General features: G+C 47.1%; 1 protein-coding gene across 5 annotated transcripts in view; it reads left to right on the top strand.

Moving 5' to 3' along the window:
- Window positions 1-17,725, top strand: part of TET3 (tet methylcytosine dioxygenase 3) — a 173,126-nt gene extending 155,401 nt beyond the window's left edge. For all 5 annotated transcript variants that reach the window (XM_073325181.1, XM_073325183.1, XM_073325184.1 and 2 more), the window contains 6 exons: window positions 1,770-1,978; window positions 2,916-3,066; window positions 3,898-3,987; window positions 6,040-6,177; window positions 8,415-8,751; window positions 9,544-17,725. In XM_073325181.1, the coding sequence (XP_073181282.1) occupies window positions 1,770-1,978; window positions 2,916-3,066; window positions 3,898-3,987; window positions 6,040-6,177; window positions 8,415-8,751; window positions 9,544-11,405 (2,787 nt within the window). In that variant the 3' untranslated portion in view covers window positions 11,406-17,725. The remainder of the gene's footprint in view (window positions 1-1,769; window positions 1,979-2,915; window positions 3,067-3,897; window positions 3,988-6,039; window positions 6,178-8,414; window positions 8,752-9,543) is intronic.
- The last annotated feature ends 989 nt before the right edge of the window (window positions 17,726-18,714 follow it).

Genomic DNA, 18,714 nt, shown 5'->3' with positions numbered 1-18,714 from the left:
TGGCACTCATTGAAATCAGTGGGGATTTTGCCCAAATAAGGGATTCCAAGGTTTGGTTATATATGTTAATAGAGACGTACACACTTTTCTCATGCCTGAAGCTGTTAGTTCGTTAATTCCTCACTGGGAGCTTTGCCCAGATAGGGACCTGAGTAGAGCTTGTTGGGATTTCTTCCGCAAAGTGCTTTTCACCAAAAAAAAGCCAATTTGCTGAAACCTGAACTGTTTGAAGACAGTATTGGTAGAGCCCTGCATGGATACTAAATTTGGATCCGCCTCCAATCTGCCAACATGGTCCGTGGATAGCCGCAGATTTGCAGGGCTCCAGCTGTAAAATTTGGATCCACATCCATCTGCGATCCGCAACCATGGTCCGGAGGTATCCACAGGCATACAGTGGATAACTGCAGATTTGCAGGCCTCTAAGCACGGGGTTCAATGAAACACCCAGCGTGAAAAATTGGGGGTTAAAAAAAAAGTTTTAAAGTTGTCAAACCAGAAAATTTAAGGTTTTCAAGCCTAAATGACTTTTCATTTCCAAGGTTTGGAAAATTTACACTAAAAAAGTTTGTTTGGGATTTTTTTAAAGAAAAAAGGGTGAAGCGGAACCCAAACATTTCCATTGACCCAAAACCAATTTTTTTTCTTCAGATTTTCAGTTTGCAGAATTTTTTGACATTTTGATTTTTCTCCGCATTTGAGGCAGGAATAAATTTTGCAATGTTGAAAAGTCTTGTGGGATGGGAAAGCCATTTCCTGCCCAGCCCGAAATCTGAGTGAAAACTAAAGACCTCAAGATCTGGCCCCTTAATAGTTCTGGGGATCTATACAGGGCTTCCAAAAGTGACTCATGATTTTGAGACATAATAACAGGCAGTGACTTTCAGAAAGTGTGGAGCACCTCCCACTCTGAAAACCTGGCCCCTTTAAAGTGGGCAGCCCGGTTGACTTTTGAGAATCCCTGTCACCTGCTTATAGGGCCAATATTTTAAAAACATGTACCGAATTTAGGAGAACAGTGGTGGGACTTGTGCTCCTGAATCCCATAGGGCTCTTGAAAATCTTTCCCTTCCAGTGGATTACGTTCTGGTGGAAGAAGCTGGATTGAGAACCCCAGAGAATCTAGTTCCATTTACCCACCAAGTGTTAATAGCACAAGCAGCGTCTGTACAAACCTCCACCGTGTAACAGTGCCCTTGGTGTGTCTCAGCATTGAAGCGACCCCTGAGGGAGGGGGGTTCAGGTTGCATGGCCCATTTAGTCCTGAGATTGCCAACTTATTTTGCCTAGACCTCTGACCCCTGAAATGCAGTATGGCCCAGTGGGACAGGTTGTATTCCCAGCATTGCCCATCTGTGCAATCTTCAGCTAGTCACTACACCTCCCTGTGCTTTTCTTTCTCTTCCCACCCTGTGTCTTGTCTGTTTCGACTGTAAGCTGTTTGGAGCCAGGACTGTCTCTTACTAGATGTCTGTACAGCACCTACCGTGACGCGTCCTGCTCTTGGGGCGATCTCCAGGAACTCCAGTAGTACAGCTGTTCCTAACAATAGTAGTGACTACTGGTCACTACCGAGCAGATCTAGGGGTTGGATATCCCATTGCCGGTCCCCGACTGGAAGGGCCTGCAAGCTCCTCACAGCCATTCCTGGCGAAAGCGAGAAGGAAAACATGCATCTGCGGGCGGTTGGCTCCAGACGTTTTCCGGGGACGTAGCTTCCTGTCTCCACCCTTGCCTTTCGCCACTAACCGTGCATGGCTGCTTTCCAGGTGATCAGGAGGCACAACCAAGAGGAGAAGCTGCTCTGCTTGGTGCGGCACCGAGCCGGTCACCACTGCCAGAATGCCGTCATCATCATTTTAATCCTGGCCTGGGAGGGCATCCCTCGCACCCTGGGTGACACGCTGTACCAGGAGCTCACTGACACGCTCACTAAATACGGAAACCCCACCAGCCGCAGATGCGGCCTGAACGACGAGTAAGTTTCGTTTGCGCTGCAGCCCGGGCGCTGTGATTTCCCTGTCTAAACAGGGGCCTTGGTCAGTGTTTGCATGGGAGATCTTCCCAGGGCTCTTCGGGGTAGGTGACGTTCAGAGTCAGCACGGCCCTGCTGGTGGTGCCGGAGGGGCCATCTTTCTGGGCGGCGTATCCACCGGAGGCCCTGGTGGCTTGTGCACATTACAGATCTCATGGCGCTTCCTTTCTGCCAGAGTCCCGGTGCTAGCAACAACCCTACATAGGTTCCGCAATGGCATGCTGCGTCCATGGAGTCTTGGATGGAAACCAAGGGGAGTTTCGAGCCCAAATCTGTTTCAGCGGAGGCTATGTCTGCCCTGCAGCTGGGAGATAGAATTCCTAGCCCAGGTAGACATGCATGTGCCAGCTTTGATGGAGCTAGTGTGCTAAAAAGACCAGCACAGCTAAAAAGAGAGCGACTTGGACTAGCCACCTGAGTACAAGCCCGTCTGAGCTCCTAGGTGTGTGCTCAGGTGTCTAGCCCGAGTTGCTGCGTGTGCTGCCATGGCGCTATTTTTAGTGTGCTGGCTCGTGTACCTCTGCTGGGAATCCCACCAGCCAGCCGCAGCGGAGACATAGGCTACGTTTGACTTCAAGCTTTCTGAGGCTGGAATTAAGGAGCTGCAAACTCCTGCAAGGAAACGGCTGCATCAGCCCCCTGTGCAAAGGGGAACTAATGAGGGGCACCCAGCTCTGGGCTCGCCCTGTTACAGATTTTTTGTGTGTGGCATGTCGTAAAGACTCACCCGGGTGCTGCCTCACCCAGAGCCAGATTCCAACTGGGGTCAGTGCGTTCTGCCTCCTGGAATTCCCGCTGCAGTGCCCACTGGACACTACGTTGGCTGGAACAGAGCTGGCATCCCCAGTGAGTGGAATTCCGCCTTGTTTTTCTCTTGCAGCCGGACCTGTGCATGTCAGGGCAAAGACCCCAACACCTGCGGTGCTTCTTTCTCCTTTGGCTGCTCCTGGAGCATGTATTTCAATGGATGCAAGTACGCCCGAAGCAAAACTCCCCGGAAGTTCCGACTGGTGGGGGACAATCCCAAAGAGGTCAGTGAGCCCCCTCTGCCTGCCTCCGTTAACTCAAGAAGGGAAGGTAGTGCTGGGGAAAGGTGCTAGAGAGGAAGCTCTTTATCAGAAGAGCCTGGCTTTACAGGTGAAAGGATATAAAAAGTAGTCCCAGTAAAGCATTTCTGAAATAGCATTTCTGTTAAACCCATAGGGTGAAATCCTGGTCCCAGTGAAATCAATGGCAAAATTCTCATTATCTTCGATGGAGCCAGGATTTCACCCCGGGGATCTCCAGAGTACGGGGTGATGCAACGTGCTATAAAGCTTTCACAGCCACTCAGTTGGGATAACCCAGACCAGGTCATATAGTTACCTACACAGGGAGAAGTTATCTGATGCTCGAGGGCTCTTTAATCTAGGAAGCAAAGTCAGAACAAGATCCAGTAGCTGGAAGCTGAAGTCAGCAAAATTCATACTAAATATAGATGCGTATTTTTGACAGTGAAGGGAATTGGCCAGTGGGACAGACCCCAAGAGATGTGGTGGATTCCCCATCACTTGGAGCCTGTTGGGTGTCGCTTTCTGTAAGGGACGTTCTAGCTCAGCCACAAGTAATTGGGATTGGTGCAGGAATGCCTGGGTGAGGTTCTCTGGCCTGTGCTAGGCAGGAGACCAGACTAGGTGAGCACAATGGTCCCTTCTGGCCTAAAGACCCGCCGCCTGCGTAGCTCACACATGAATTCTCCTCTTGCGAGCTATCTCCCCCTTGTGCTGATGCAAACGCACCTTGCCCCGGTGCGTTCCCCACCCAGACCGTGATCTGGATGAGACGCTGGAGAATAAACACTCCCTCTTTATTCCCTTTCCCAGGAAGAAGTGCTCAGAAACAGCTTCCAGGACTTGGCTACTGAAGTCGCTCCACTTTATAGGAGGCTTGCGCCACAGGCCTATCAAAATCAGGTACCAAAGAAAACCGTTCTTCCTCTCACCTTTGGTATTAGCATTACAGACTCTTAGTTTAGGGCTACTTGGTGTCTGCTTGGATGAAGATCCCACCAGCATAACTGCCCTGATATGGCCACAGTCCCAGCTGGAGCTAACTCTAGGAGAGGTGGGACGGGGTGTGAAGGAGCTGTCCTGTCATAGACTGACACAGCCCTGAGCCTTTGAATTTCCCCCAGCAATTCTCTAGCAGCGCAGAGCTAATTTTGCCTGGTGCAAACCCATGGAGGTTGGGGCTGGAAATGTAGGTGCATGTCCCTGGTGATACAGCCCAGAGCGGCATCCCTGTGACATGTGGCACGGACACAGCCCTGGGTGGGTGACGTGCCAGCAGAGTGAAGACTTCACTAGGTGCTAGGCTGACAGCCCCAAACTCCTGTGTTTTTCCACAGGGTGGGCTTCCCCTGGGGGAGACCCCCCTCATCTCTGGCTGTCTCCGTCATCCGTTCAGTCCTTAGGCTGCCAAAAAGGGCACCACGGGCGGTGAGGTTTTATTATGCCAGCGTGGAAGAAAGGGTCAGTCCTGCAAGTCCTATTGTGCAGCCACCTGCTCCGTTGAAATCAGAGGGCACTGAAGGAGCTCAGCACCTGGCAGGCCAAAGACCTCACTCCGAGGCTGGCCATTGTGGGTTGTTATAAAGTGATAGCATCCGGCCAGACGTTGGAGCTTTAAATGCCTTTGGGGTGCACTTAGATTGCACTCTGCCCCTGCGATTGCACGACTCAGCCCCATCGGGACTGATGCAGGCTGGGGATTTTAGTGGCAGAAGCCAGGAAGCAGGATGCTCAGATCACGAGCAACACGGGTTCTGTTTCCAAGGACGACGTTTGGCAGCAGCTTGGAGAAAACACACCCAAGGGTGGGTGTCCACAACAAGGCCGGGGAAGCATATATAGCCTGGGCTCAGCTGAGGCTCTAAGGCATAGAAGAGAAGGGTTGCTGTTCGGGGGTGATGACTGGAGAGATGCCCAGGGCAGGTGTTACGTCCATGCAGGAGCAGGCTCACCCCTCTGGCTTTGGATTTATGCTGGTGGCATTGAGATCAGAGTCTGGTATCTGGGACACAGCCAGCCATGTGATCCCTGCCTACCCTCCTTCGCCCGTCGCACAGCCAATCTGGAGGCAGTCACGACTGAGCCCTTTGTGTGTTTTATTTCAAGTAAAATACAGTGTGTTTGTATCTCTCCCCTCGCTCCCTCCATGATGTACCAGGGTCCCACATTTCTCTCAATGGGCTTTTTTGTGATAATAGCCCTTAAGCATTCACCGACTTAAAAATGCACACATGCTTAAGGTCTAATTCTCATTCACACTAAAGCTTCTTTGCACTGCTCTGGCCTTACAGGATCTGCCTACGCTGCACTGAAAACCCGGGTCTGTGGGATCCGCTTGTGGACTTGGTGTTTCCAAGCCTGTGCTGGAACAGCCAGACTGCACTGTAACCCTGGGCTTGCAATAGCTGTGCTCGCCTGTCCATACTGTGCCATGCAGCCCTTCTCACTCGCGTCTGCAGCTGAAGCTGTGTCCACATGGCAGAACGACAGGGCTTGAACCCGAGTCTTGGCAGGATTCGGGCTCTGACCCACCTCCCTGGCAGGGTCCTGAGTGCCTGCTGGCCGAATCAGGCTGATTTGTGGGTGGATGGAAGGAGGGCTTGGGCTCAAACCTGAATCAGAGCCTAGACTCAGCATGCAATGTAGAGGTACCCAGAATGGGTGTAGATGATCCCACTAGAGTACAGCCAGAACAGTATGAAAGGGCCTCAGTCTAGTTGTGAATTGGGCCCCTACGTGTTTTGCTGGGCTGAGGCCTACATCAGCTCTCAGCCTGCGGGTTGCTCGTGCCAATGGAGGCTCCAGCAGTTGTCTGGAGTGTCACAAGTCTCTTCCCAGGCCCCTGATTCTGGCCCATTACTGAGGTGGCTTTGCTCAGTAACAGGTACCTCCGATACGGGCAGGCTTCCATGTGGCAGCGGAGTAACAGGAGCCGTCTCGTTTCCCTTGGGCTAGGTTACAAACGAGGACATCGCAATAGACTGCCGGCTTGGTCTGAAAGAAGGAAGGCCGTTCTCTGGGGTGACTGCGTGTATGGACTTCTGTGCGCATGCTCACAAGGATCAGCATAACCTCTACAACGGATGCACGGTGGTAAGGAGGTGTTTTCATTCTTGGCTTAGGGAAAGAGGGAGGGGAGAGCACCCTTCTCTTGCAAGGTCATCTCGGTGTCGGGTGAAAGGTGTCTGGTCTGTAGGATGGATGCAGTGTGGCAGCACCCCTCCCTGCCATCCCACCTCCGCTCTGCAAGGACCACCTTGAAGTCGGGGTTTGGTCTTCATGGTGCACTCAGACATTTCCAGTAGGGCTGCTGAGGGATAATCAAGGGAGGCAGTGTGGCTTAGTGGAAAGATCACTGGGTTGGCGCTCAGGAGACCTCGGTTCTAGTCCCAGCCCTGCCGCTGGGCAACCTTTGGCAAGTCACTTCTTCTCTGTGCCAATGGGGATGGTGAGGCTGACCTTCTTTGTCAAGTGCTTTTGAGAGCCACTGATGAAAAGCCAAGAGAAAGTAAGAGCCAGGTGGTGGTGTTAGTGAGTGCCAGTTACACTAGGCTGGTTGTGTGTGTGAGTGAGAGATGCAGGTGAACTGAGAGCCCCTAACTGTCCCTCAGACAGAAACATTTGATCCCTCTGAACTGGTTTGGGATCCAGCAGCTGGGGACAAAGGCAGGCTGTGGATAAGGCTGAGGTTTTAGGACTGCTTTCACTCACCGAGCAAGGGGCCATGGGCTAGATCTTTAGCTGGTAGAAATTGGTGAAGCTCCACTGAAGTCCCCAGAGCTGTGTTGATTTGCATCAGCTGAGGGTCTGGCCCCACGTCTCAAACTCCAGGCGTGTTCTGCAGCAGGTGTCCGTGTGCCGGCTGCTCCTTGCAGTGGGGGAGGTGATAAAGGTGACTCACCTTTGCTGCACCCCTCTTGAGTTGCCTCGAGCATATGCAGAAGGCTTTGAAGACTGAAAGTGCTGCCATCTGCTAACCTACAATATTTGTATTCCCCCCCACCCCTTTTTTTCAGAGAGCCTGATTTCAATAGCGGTGCCTTTGAGTTTTGATTTAATTGGAAATTCGCTTTCTAGGGAAGGAATTATCTCTACCTATCAAGGGTTCTGTGATCCACAGCTGAAAGATCTGAGAGGCTACATACTTAATTATGACACCCTTCCCCCCCCCCCCCGCACCCCAACACACATATTGAGTACAGTACCCAGTTATTGCAAGCCAAAATATCAGCTTTCACTCAAATCTCTCTCTGTGTAATTGCCTGAGAAAGCAGAAGGGACATCAAAGCCTTCCGATTAATGAGTTAATCTCTGTACAGTGCTGTGAAAACGCCAGGGCTAGATAAAGGACAAGTGCTAATTACTGTTATTAATTTGCCGTCATCACCAGCAGCAGCACCAAAATACGTGGGATACTCCTGAGCTCACGCCTGACAAATCTGGCAGAATTTTCTGGGAGGCAGTGTCATGGAGTGGTTGGAGCGAGATTTCTGGGAGGGCTCACTCCTGGGTGCTCTGACGCACGGTGGGTGATAGTCATGCCTGTACAGAGGGCCCGCACAGTTGAGCTAGGGCTTTGGATTGACACTCTGCGTAAGGATCATTTTCATCCTGCATGAGCTCAGAAAGCCGCTGTGCTACATTTTTCCAGGGGGTGATAAGTAGTTCCCTACCAGTTCTCGAGGGGCAGGGGGGAGAACGTGAGCCTAATTTCAATAATGTGTGTAAACACCTAAAGTGAAGGGGACCTGTCGGAGTGTAAGGTGTTTTTATTTCAGTATAGAAAGGCTCTAGGTGGGGAAAGCAGTGGCCATAATTTCCCTGGACAGGAGCAAATTGTTTGCACAAATAAGTCACTGAGGCTACGTGAAAGCAGGTGAGGATACTAGATCTGCCATATTATCCATGTAAATCCTCCCTGCCGTTTCAGTGGGTATGTAGTATTCTTCGCAGCCTGTCTATTGTTGCAGTGGTGCTGTGCGCCGTTAAACAGCGGCCTTGCTTCGTCCTAGAGGTGGCCGCATTTCAGTGGTGGGCAGAGTGATTCTTTTTTACATATGGATTGTAAAGTGTCTTGGATACTTTGCAATGAGAGGTGCCGTTCATCATGGGTCTGAATTATCACCACTGTAGCCCCAATTCAGGAAAGCACTTAAGCCCGTGCTTAATTTTAACCGTGTACTTCTGTCCCACAGTCGTCAGCTTCGCATGTATTTTAAGTGCCCTTCCTGAATAGAGATGCTTTCAGGGCGTATGATGTTAATGGTTTGAATGGGGCTTTCAGCTTCCTGGCCATTGGCTAATTGGTGCCTCTCCCCTGTCCACCCCAGGTGTGTACCTTAACGAAGGAGGACAATCGGAGCATTGGGAAGATTCCTGAGGATGAGCAGCTGCACGTCCTTCCGCTGTATAAAATGTCCACCACGGATGAGTTTGGCAGTGAGGAGAATCAGAACGCAAAGATGGGCAGCGGGGCCATTCAGGTGCTCACCTCCTTCCCGAGGGAGGTCAGGAAGCTGCCTGAGCCTGCCAAGTCTTGCAGGCAAAGGCAGTTAGAAGCCAAAAAGGCAGCCGCTGAGAAGAAGAAAATGCAGAAAGAGAAGCTAATCACCCCTGAGAAAATAAAGCAGGAAGCACTAGAAATCCCGACACTCCAGCAAAATACAGGTAATGGGGGCAGGGCTCTGGGTTTGCTGTTTCTCAGGTGTCTTGCACAGTTTTGTTGCCCTCGGATATGAATACATCAGGATGCTTTATAGGAAGGATCCTTTGTGGTGCCTCTTTTATTAGCTCACCAGTTCCCTCGATAGCACAGATCCTTTGTGTAGCATGTTTTGCGTTGCACTAATGCAGCAGCTCACCAGTACGCTTCATGGCACCAGAGGCTTTGTGGTACCCTGTTGTACGGATCCTTTTTTCTGTTGCACTAGTGCAATAGCTCACAGTGAGATTCAGACCACAAACCTGCCGGTAGCTCAGGCATATCCAGGCCCCTTTCTGGCTTTTTCATGCGATGCTGGTGGGGGGGCTTTTTTATTTGGGTCTTCTGTGTACCAGGACAGCTGCGCTTTGCTGCAAGGCATGCAGCGTACAGAATGTTATAGGCACGTGACCGACAATCAGACACAGCCAAGGCCTGCCCTCTAAGCAACATTTGGACGGCATAGCTCTTCTATGTAAGTCTTGTTGTACATACCACCAGTTTAGAAACCAGCATTCTTTTGACATCTCCAATCACATAATAAGTGGCGTGTGACCCTCGGTGAAGCTTTGGCAGTGATTAGTTCTGGGGAGAAGATCCTCAGCTGGTGTAGATCAGTAGATTTCCATGAACTCCAGTGGGGCTATACCGATTTACACCAGCCGAAGCTCTGGCCCATGACTTAACCTTTGGCTTACTAAGGAGACTCCCCTAGGCTGTATGGCCAGTTACCATTGTGCTGTGTGTTTTGCCCACAGGTATGGCGTTGAAAAATGGACTCCCCCAGCACTCAGTCAAACCTTCCATCAAAGTTGAACCTCAGAACCATTACAACACTTTCAAATACAACGGCAATGCAGTGGTGGAAAGCTACTCCGTGCTGGGGAGCTGCCGCCCCTCAGACCCATACAGCATGAACAGTGTTTACTCTTACCATTCCTACTATGCACAGCCTAATCTGCCTTCCATGAATGGGTTTCATTCAAAGTTCACTTTTCCCTCCTTTGGATATTACGGATTCTCCAGCAACCACATGTTCCCCTCACAGTTTCTGAATTATGGTGCCACTGAGCCGAGGAGCGGGGATTGGGTAAGTAGCAGCTATGAGAAGAAACCCGACCTCCAAGCGTTGCAAGATAACCTTAACCACACTTACAGGAATTCAGAGTTCTCAGAGCAACTCTCACACTCTGTACGAAACAAAAACCACCACCAGCGGACCTATGAGAGAGCCAACAGGCATGCCAGCCAGAAGTCTATGGCCATGTCCCACAGGACTAACTCGGTCCCAATGGAAACCCCACCGTTTGCACAAAACACAAACTGTTTCAGCAATCGAGCAATCAAACAAGAGCCTGTAGACGCCTTGTCACACATCGAGTCCATTCAAAGGGCTGCCATGAATGTACAAAGCTCGAGTCTCAACCTGTCCGCTGTGCCCGTGTCATCTCAGAACGGCGAGCAGGAACACCAGTGGAGCCCCTACAAAGTCAACAGGAATGTGTCTCCTTCTGACAGGACTAGTAATGCAGAGCGTTCTTGGAATATGTTTACGCCCAGTGACAATACCAACTTACCCAACACAAGCATGCAAGATAAACTGAATTCCTTCAATGGACACTCAAACGCTACCCGGTTACCCCAGTCTCACCTCCAGGAGAAACAATGGAACGTATTTCCTGGAGACGGGCAGGCAACGCAGCATAGTTCTAGCCTGCTTGGGAAATCATGGAGCCCTTGCAAACTCAGCGAAAGCCCTTCGATCTTGCCTAGTTCTGCAAATTCGAACCTGCAGGAAAAACCCTGGAACCTCAGCCAGCTGAACTTCAGTTCCACCCTCAAGGGGAACCCTGGGTTTCAAGACGAGCTGTGGAACTCGGTCAAGGTGGACGAGAGGAGGACTCCAACACCTAGCTCGGGGCTGCATGAGAAGCCATGGGATTCCTTTGGCTCATCGGCCACCATGGGGTCAAGTGTGTGTAGCGAGAAGCCATTCGGCACCTTGAAAGCAGATGGTAACGCGTTCTTGCCCAGTATCCATCATCAGGAGAAACTATGGGACCCCTTCAGCTTGGATGACAGCATGGAAGAACTGCCCGATAAGACCCTCAAGGAGGAGGAGGAGGATGATGATGAGGAGGAAGAGGAGTGGTCAGACAGCGAACACAATTTCCTGGATGAAAACATAGGCGGGGTGGCGGTGGCCCCAGCCCACGGCTCCATCCTGATCGAATGTGCCAGGCGGGAGCTGCACGCCACAACCCCGCTCAAGAAACCCAACCGGTGCCACCCCACCCGCATCTCACTGGTGTTTTACCAACACAAGAACTTGAACCAGCCCAATCATGGCCTCGCCCTTTGGGAAGCCAAGATGAAGCAGCTGGCTGAGAGGGCGAGAGCGAGGCAGGAAGAGGCAGCCAGGCTTGGGCTCCAGCAGGACACCAAGCCATTCAGCAAAAAGCGCAAGTGGGGAGGCGCCATGGCCCCCGAACCCCAACACAAAGAAAAGAAAGATTCTGTCCCAACACGGCAAGCAGTGGCTATTCCAACAAACTCTGCTATCACTGTGTCCTCATATGCCTATACCAAGGTAACTGGACCATACAGTCGCTGGATATGAGATTAATACAGCTAATATGGCCATCTTACCTCAACGTCTGCAACACTGGACCACAGTGTTGCTTTGTGGTGCTTTCTCCTAATGCATGTAGGGGGGAAAAATCTACTCAAGTGCAAACCTTCTAAAATCTGCACTTTGAGAGGAGTTAAAAACAAACAAACACTTATTGCTGTTAACATTTTTCAGTAATCTAATATTTATATCTCTGCATTTTTTTAATCTATCCTTGTACATCACAAGAATGGAAAAGAAAAATTTATAGTGTCCTTTCACAAAGGAGAGGTTTTTAATTCCATTTAAAATATGTATTTATTGGATTTTTTTTATTATTACAACAATGAAGCAGATCTTAAAAAAAAAAACACACCAAACCAGCTTGAAAAAAAAAAATCTGTACAGCTCACTCATGTTAACGCTGGTAGGGAATTTCAGCTTGGAAACCATCTGGAAACATGTGCTTTAAAGTCAATCGAAAATGGTTTGAACATCCGGTTTTTCAAATGAACTAAAGTGCATATTTTGCAGCTTGACTGATTGTTTCTTATAGATACAGTAACCCTCTGGGGCTGGGAAATATACAGAGAATTATGTGGAAACCAGTTGCAGATAGAGTAATGGATTCCCACTTCTAGGCAGATGCCGGGGTTTTGAAGATGCTTTGTTTAACAGAGGTGTTTTCTCCTAACAGCTCCTGTTTATCGGTAAAGGGTTTGATTTGCCTCCTACTTGCCTCAGGAATAAATCCATTGAAATTGATGGAGTTATACCAGTGGAAAACCAGAGCCTGTGTAAACAGGCAGCAGAAGTCCCTAAGTCTGACTTAAGTGGTGCTATGCCTCATCCTGGCCCCTCTGCAAAGGGGTAAATTCCTAAGTGGGAGGACAGTCAGGTCTGATGGCTTTAAAATGCTGTGAGTTCAGAATGTGAGCTAACACCAGACACTTTAGATGAATACATTATAAACCAGGTTGAAAGCAAGACCAAATTATCCAGGATGATTTGTCTTCATGCTGAATAGTTTATCAGCTATTTTGATATTCTCACCAAACTCACATTGTTATGTACTCAGCTACAAGGTGACAGCAGAGAGGACAGTAGGTTTCTTATACAAGAGACATAAGCCTGGGACATCCAGACTACTTTCCGTGCTATTTTTGTACCGATCATATACTGCCACCTTATAGCAGTAAAAAAAAAAAAAAAATCTGGTGGGGGGATGAGCGGGGGTTACTGTATCTTCAAGAACCCAACAAAAACTGTGACTAGTAAGTGTTGCTCTATGTACTCACTGTAGCCAAGTTTGGTGCTTTCAGTCTCAAGGGGACGTTCTCTGTTTGATCAGCTCTGGGAGGAGTGAATACCGAAAATGACTTGCAAGCCGCCTTCTGCATTTTCCAACGGTGCATGCTTCCGTACTGTAAAAACTCCCCTATGACAAGTCGACGTTTTCAAACACAAAAATGAAATTGACGACCGTTTTCTGCAAGCTAATTATTTTCCCGGTGCCATTTTTTTATAACGACGATGATGATTACAGCAAAACTAAGTGGTGCTTATTAACAATCTGAATCATGACTTCTTTTCCCCCTCTACAAAACTGTTGGGAACGATTGATTCAAATAATTTGCTAAATAGGAGTGACGGGTGGGAGGAAATTCTGTGAAGCTAGAGAGTCGCTCTCCGTGGGAGGGCTGGATTTCTGTGATGTTAGCAGAAATTATATGGAGCGATCCCCCCAAAAAATGTAGGGAGAAATTCACCCGTGTGCAGACGTCTTGCACAATTTCTGTGCACAACTTAAGCCCTATCTGAGTCCTCGTTGCTTAGGTCTCGCCTGGTGTAAAAAGACCATTGATTTCACTAGAGTTACAATCATTTACCCCAGCTGAGGATCTGGCCCTGAGGGTTTAAATGGTATTTAAGTGATGCCTGGGCCCTTGAGCATGTTCTCTACAGGGGTGAATTTCTTCCTTCATGGAAACTAAGCCCTGAGATAAATGATAAAGTACTTAATGGATAACAGGTGCTATCCTGCTCCCATTGAAATCACTGGCAAAATTCCCATTGACTTCAGCGGGAGTCAGAGTAAGTCCATTGCCTGCTGTTCCTACAGGACATTCTGTGGGAAATTCTAAACGTAGAAGCCTGGTTCTTTGGCTGAGTGGTCCCATTACTTCTCGGGGGCGGGGGAGCTGCTCCCCTGCATAAGATTCTCAAAGATCAGGCCTGGTAGACATTTAAAACTGGATAACAATACTCAGTCATAATTCTGCACTTTCAGGTGCCTTTTGGAGAGTCAGAGAGAGAGAGCTGAGAACTTAACCGTACATAACGTTTTGTTTACTGTAAACCTTGTTCCTCGTGCACTGGCACAGAAAATCACAGGATCGCTGTAAAACATCCTGAAAGTTCGTGTGGTCTGATTTTAAACTGTAAATAGGGAAAGATTTTTTTAAAAGCACTTTCACCTAGATTTAAAAACAAAACAAAAAACAAAAAAAACCCCAAGAACTTGAAAGCAGTATGTTTTAAACAGATTATTGTGGGAGAACTGTAAATAGTGGCAAAATATTTAACATGCTTTGTCCGTCCTTCATAATTTTTTTTTCTGTATTCTGTATAGTTGCATATATTTGACAAGGAAAATCAACGAGCTATTATTGCTTTGTTATAAATACCCAAAATCATATCAAGGCTGTAGAATTATTTCAAGTCAGATTTATAGGAAACCCTCTGAACTTCACAGTATAACAAACTAAAGCACTCAAGGGGGTAGATCCTCAGCTGGTGTAGATCGGCCACTGTCTTCAGTGGAACTATGCCAGCTGTGTCTCTGGCCCTCAGTCTTTATGGTCCTGTCGTGCACTATTGAAGGCAATGGGAGTGTTGCCATTGACTCCGATGGTTGCAAGATCAGGCCCTTAGTGAGCATGCTAATTTTCTAGCTTTGAGGAAAAGTTGGACCTGAACTTCTAAAAAAAAATGGCTTCTTTTTGTTGTGGTGGTTTTGATTTCTTTCCAGCATCTGTACTTTTCACCCGGGTCTCATTCGACTTCCATATTTTAGGTTGTTGCATGGGTGCCTTGAAAGCTTCTTTTAGATGACTTTGGAGAGTGAGAAATTGTAATATTTGGGTTGGGGGGGAAGGGGAATGCATTTTAAGAATGTGACAGTCCATCTCACCTGTCAGAGTCACACTTCTTTGTAGGTTTCTGTTTAGGAATTTTTAGACTGATCTGATTGTGATATATTATAACATTTGTGAATATACTCATGTTCAATGTATGTCCGGTCATATCCTATTGGTAATAGCGGTGATATTATTGGACGGAGGGGGAGAAAATGACAGAACGGCCAAACCCTGCTTGCCTCACTCACGCAAATAATCCTTGAGGGCCAGATTCTGATCTCAGTGACCCCATTGTAAACCCAGAGTCATTTCACTGCAGTTGGTAGGATTACACTGCCATAACTGAGATCAGAGTCTTGACCCTTAGTTTTGGCCCTTTAAGTCTCTCCACTCGCTCCATCATGCCAGTTTTACACCTGCATAACGGGGCACATAATCAGGGTCATGACTTCATATTCTGATATTATCTATGTTGGTATAAATCTGGAGTGGAATTACACCAGAGTAAATGCGGTCAGAATCTGGCCTATCGTTTTCCCAAACAGCTTTAAAATAGATCGTTTTGGTTTAAAAAACTAAGGCTGTTCCAAGGCAAAGCAAAGCAAACCTCCCAATTCCAGCCAGCACAGCTAAAGTGGTGTTTTAATTGCTAATGAATACTGTTGCAGTCTCACATTGTTTTACACTACATATATAACCTACCTCAAATCTCAGTCATTAAAAATTAGCATGCTTCAGACTTCTATTACAAATATAAAACTATGCACAGCTATTAACCCCTTGCTGCTGAAAGTCTGTTTAAAATATTTTTCTTTATTTTCTATTGGCACTATCATTTGTATCTAATGTCATGGCAATCACAGTTGTTTTTAACCATGAAAAAGCCATTGTGATTCAAAGCATTAAAAGAATCCCATAGCATGAGGCAGAAATTGACCCTATATCCAGCTGTATTCTTAGGATGGCCACAAAAGATTAAGACAGTGGAGCCATGCCAGTATATTCTGCTGAAGATCTGGCCCTAGGAGTCTGTTCTCTCTCATAACTGAAGGGTACACTGGATTCTGCTCTCATTACACCAGAGTAAATTTGAAGCCACTTGAAGACATAGGCTTGATTTTTGCTCTAATTGCGCCTGAGCAATTCCACAGATCCTCAGCTGTTGTAAAGCAGCCTAGCTCCATTGATGACAATAGAGCTGTGCTGATTTACACCAGGCCAGGCGGCTTCAGTGGAATTACTTCTGGTGTCCACTGGGAAGTGAGGTGAGGATCCAGGCCCGCTGATTCCACTGTTGTAACTGGGTGACAGCCAGCCATGTGCAGAGAAACAGGCAAAGGCCGACGCACCACTTCAGCTCATGTTGGCTTTAAGTGGAATCTAAGCGGTGCAGAAGCGTTCTGTGCAAGGGTGAATTTTACCCACTCAGAACAGAATCCAGCCCAGCGTCCCACCACATTGATTTGTCTTTAATGTCATAACACAGGCGAAATGACAAGATCAGAATAGTGCGAAGGGATTTTTATTTACTTTTGGTGTAATGATTTGCAGCAGGTATAACCAACAAATGGTGCTAGGACAACAAATAAGTCTATAACCCTGGGGAAATCTTGACAAAAGGGCCTGCTCCTGCTCCCATTAAAGTCATCAGCAAAGCTTCCATCAACTTCCATGGGAAGAGGGTTTGAGCCCAAAGAGGTTGTTTTAATGTTTTTCTTTTGGGACATCAGTCTCTTCATCTGTAATGCTTTGCCTTGTTACCCAGACACAGTGGAGTGGACTGAAGTCTCTCACTTTTGGCACTTATTTCTTGCTTTCTTTGCTCACAGCAAAAGGGAAATGAAGGGAATGGACAGGAACCAAATATTGGCCCTGATCCTGCATTCCCAGCCTCCCTCACCTATCACTGAGTTCAGATTTTGCAAGGAATCCAGGATTGCATTTGATGTACTGCTAAGTATTACTTATGCAGAGTGAAATTCACCCTTGTACAGAGGACCAGCATGAGTACACACCACTCAAATCCCATAGATCTGACATGGCACATAGGCCTTTTGCGGGCCCTCTGCACAAGGACAGATTTCGCTCAGAGTGATTAGCAGACAGGTTGGGGGAGGAAGCTTCTTCCTGCTCCCGATGAGGTCAAAGGCAAATCCTATGGGCCTAAAGTCTCATTGGGAAACCAGTTAGGACCATTCCTCATGTACCAAAACTGTAGCTGTGTCCTGTAATAAGGCATAGTAAAGAGAGAGAAAAAAGAATTCCCGAGGTGCCTCAACTTTTCCTTTTAATATTGGAGTATGCTTTGTGGGCTATATAAGGCATATTTTTATTAAATGAAATCTAATAAAACGGTGCTACGGTGTTTTAACAAATTGTATCGTGTTTTGCCTGATTCCATCTTGCTGAGGTGCTACTTCTGTGTATGTAAAACCAGAGAACCAAGAAAAAAAAAGTTAGCGGAGAATCAAGTTTCTTTTTCTTCAGTGATAGCTTTTAGCATCTCTGCTCTGGATCTAAATAGAGAGCCAGATTCTGAGCTAATTCATGCTGCTGTAAATCCAGCATAATTTTACTGGGATTACTCTGGATTTAGACTGGTGTGAGATCTGAATTTGCCTCGTAGGGCCAGATCCTCAGCTAGTGTAAATGAATGTAGCTCCATATGACTTACATGAAGCTGTGATGGTTTAGATCCGCTGAGAATCTGGTCCCTATAGTTGGTATTTGTTCAGCTAATTGAGGGTTAATTCCTGCCAGCTCCTGGAAAAGTTCTGTAAATTGGAAAATGTGGCAGAATCAGAACCCAAGCAAATAACTGTAAATCTTATGACAGTGGGTAAAAAATGAAAGTGGTTTTCTTCCTTGGCTTTCTTCTTGCAGGGAAAACAAATGCACTTCATGGTCTCAACTGCACCCTTAGTTACACTTGTGCAGTCTTACTGAAGATGCACAATGCAACGAGGGTAGAACTGCTGCCCTGAATTTATAGTTTTTATGCAAAAATAAAATTGGTGCAGAATTGAAGTTTTAGAGTTGTCCGATCACAGAATGGAATTTTTTTCCCCCCATGAGTAGGTGGCAAATTCCATCTGTGTGAAAGGAGGAAAAGAAAGGAACCGTCTTTCTATGGACCCAGAGCAGTTATTCTAAAAGTTAATGTAATATTCTACTTCTTCAGCTCACTTTGTTTCAAAGCAAAAAGTAAGGATTGAGTCCTGTGGGGCCCTGATTCTGCTCTCCTTACTCACAAAAATCTCCTACTGGGCCAGATTCCGTTTGCAGTGATGCTGGTGTAAATCTGAAGAAATTTCATTTAAATCAATGCAGATGTTCCATGTTTTCACCAGTGTAACTGAGAACAAACTCTTCCTTTTGCATTCAGTTAGGGCCTGATCCAAAGTCCAGTGAAGTAAATGGGAAGCTTTTCGTTGACTTCAGTGGTCTTTGGACCAGGCCCTGACACGGCTGTCACATGACTGAAAGTCAAGTGACACTGATGTAAATGACAGCTGAATATAGCCCAGTGGGAGTTTTTTGTTTTTTGCAGGATAGACCGTATAGCTGCTTCTCTTAGGAATACCTGCTTCAGTTCCACAGCTTAGTCTGACTTTTCTTTGTATCTCACTATTTGTGGCTAGAAACATAGAGATTCCTCAAACTTATACAAATACTTTTACGTTTCCTTTTTTTCCCCCCACTTGTGCTACTCTTTTTCTTTTGGGTTCACGTGATTTGATGTTATAAACTGTACAGATACCTGAGTTTTGTTGTGTAAGCTTGCTGTTGTCACGATACATAAGAAAAATACCTCAAAAATAGACTGTCGTGGCAATTTATGATTCAACTATAGATAATGGAATAAAGATAGGTAAAAATATTAAAAACTAGGGTATACATTTGGTCAATTTTACACTGTACTTGACATTTTAGAACTTCTTTGGCCTGTTTAGCTCTATTCTTAGGTGATTTCTCATTCATCTTACTCAATACCCTTGTTCATTTTGAATAGGACCTAATTCCATGTATAATCTCATGGATGTCTCGTCTGGTATAAATTGGCATCGTTTCACTGACTTCAGTGGAGCTACACTGATTTACGTTAGCTGACGATCTGGCTCAATGACATTGCTTGTAAAATAAAGAGCTACCCACGAATGGTATCAAAAGTCCGGTCC

The sequence above is a fragment of the Lepidochelys kempii genome, chromosome 26 (assembly GCF_965140265.1).
Source record: "Lepidochelys kempii isolate rLepKem1 chromosome 26, rLepKem1.hap2, whole genome shotgun sequence".
NCBI lineage: Eukaryota > Metazoa > Chordata > Testudines > Cheloniidae > Lepidochelys > Lepidochelys kempii.
The sequence above is the reverse complement of the archived record's forward strand: the minus strand, read 5'-3'. Positions and strand labels throughout refer to the sequence as shown.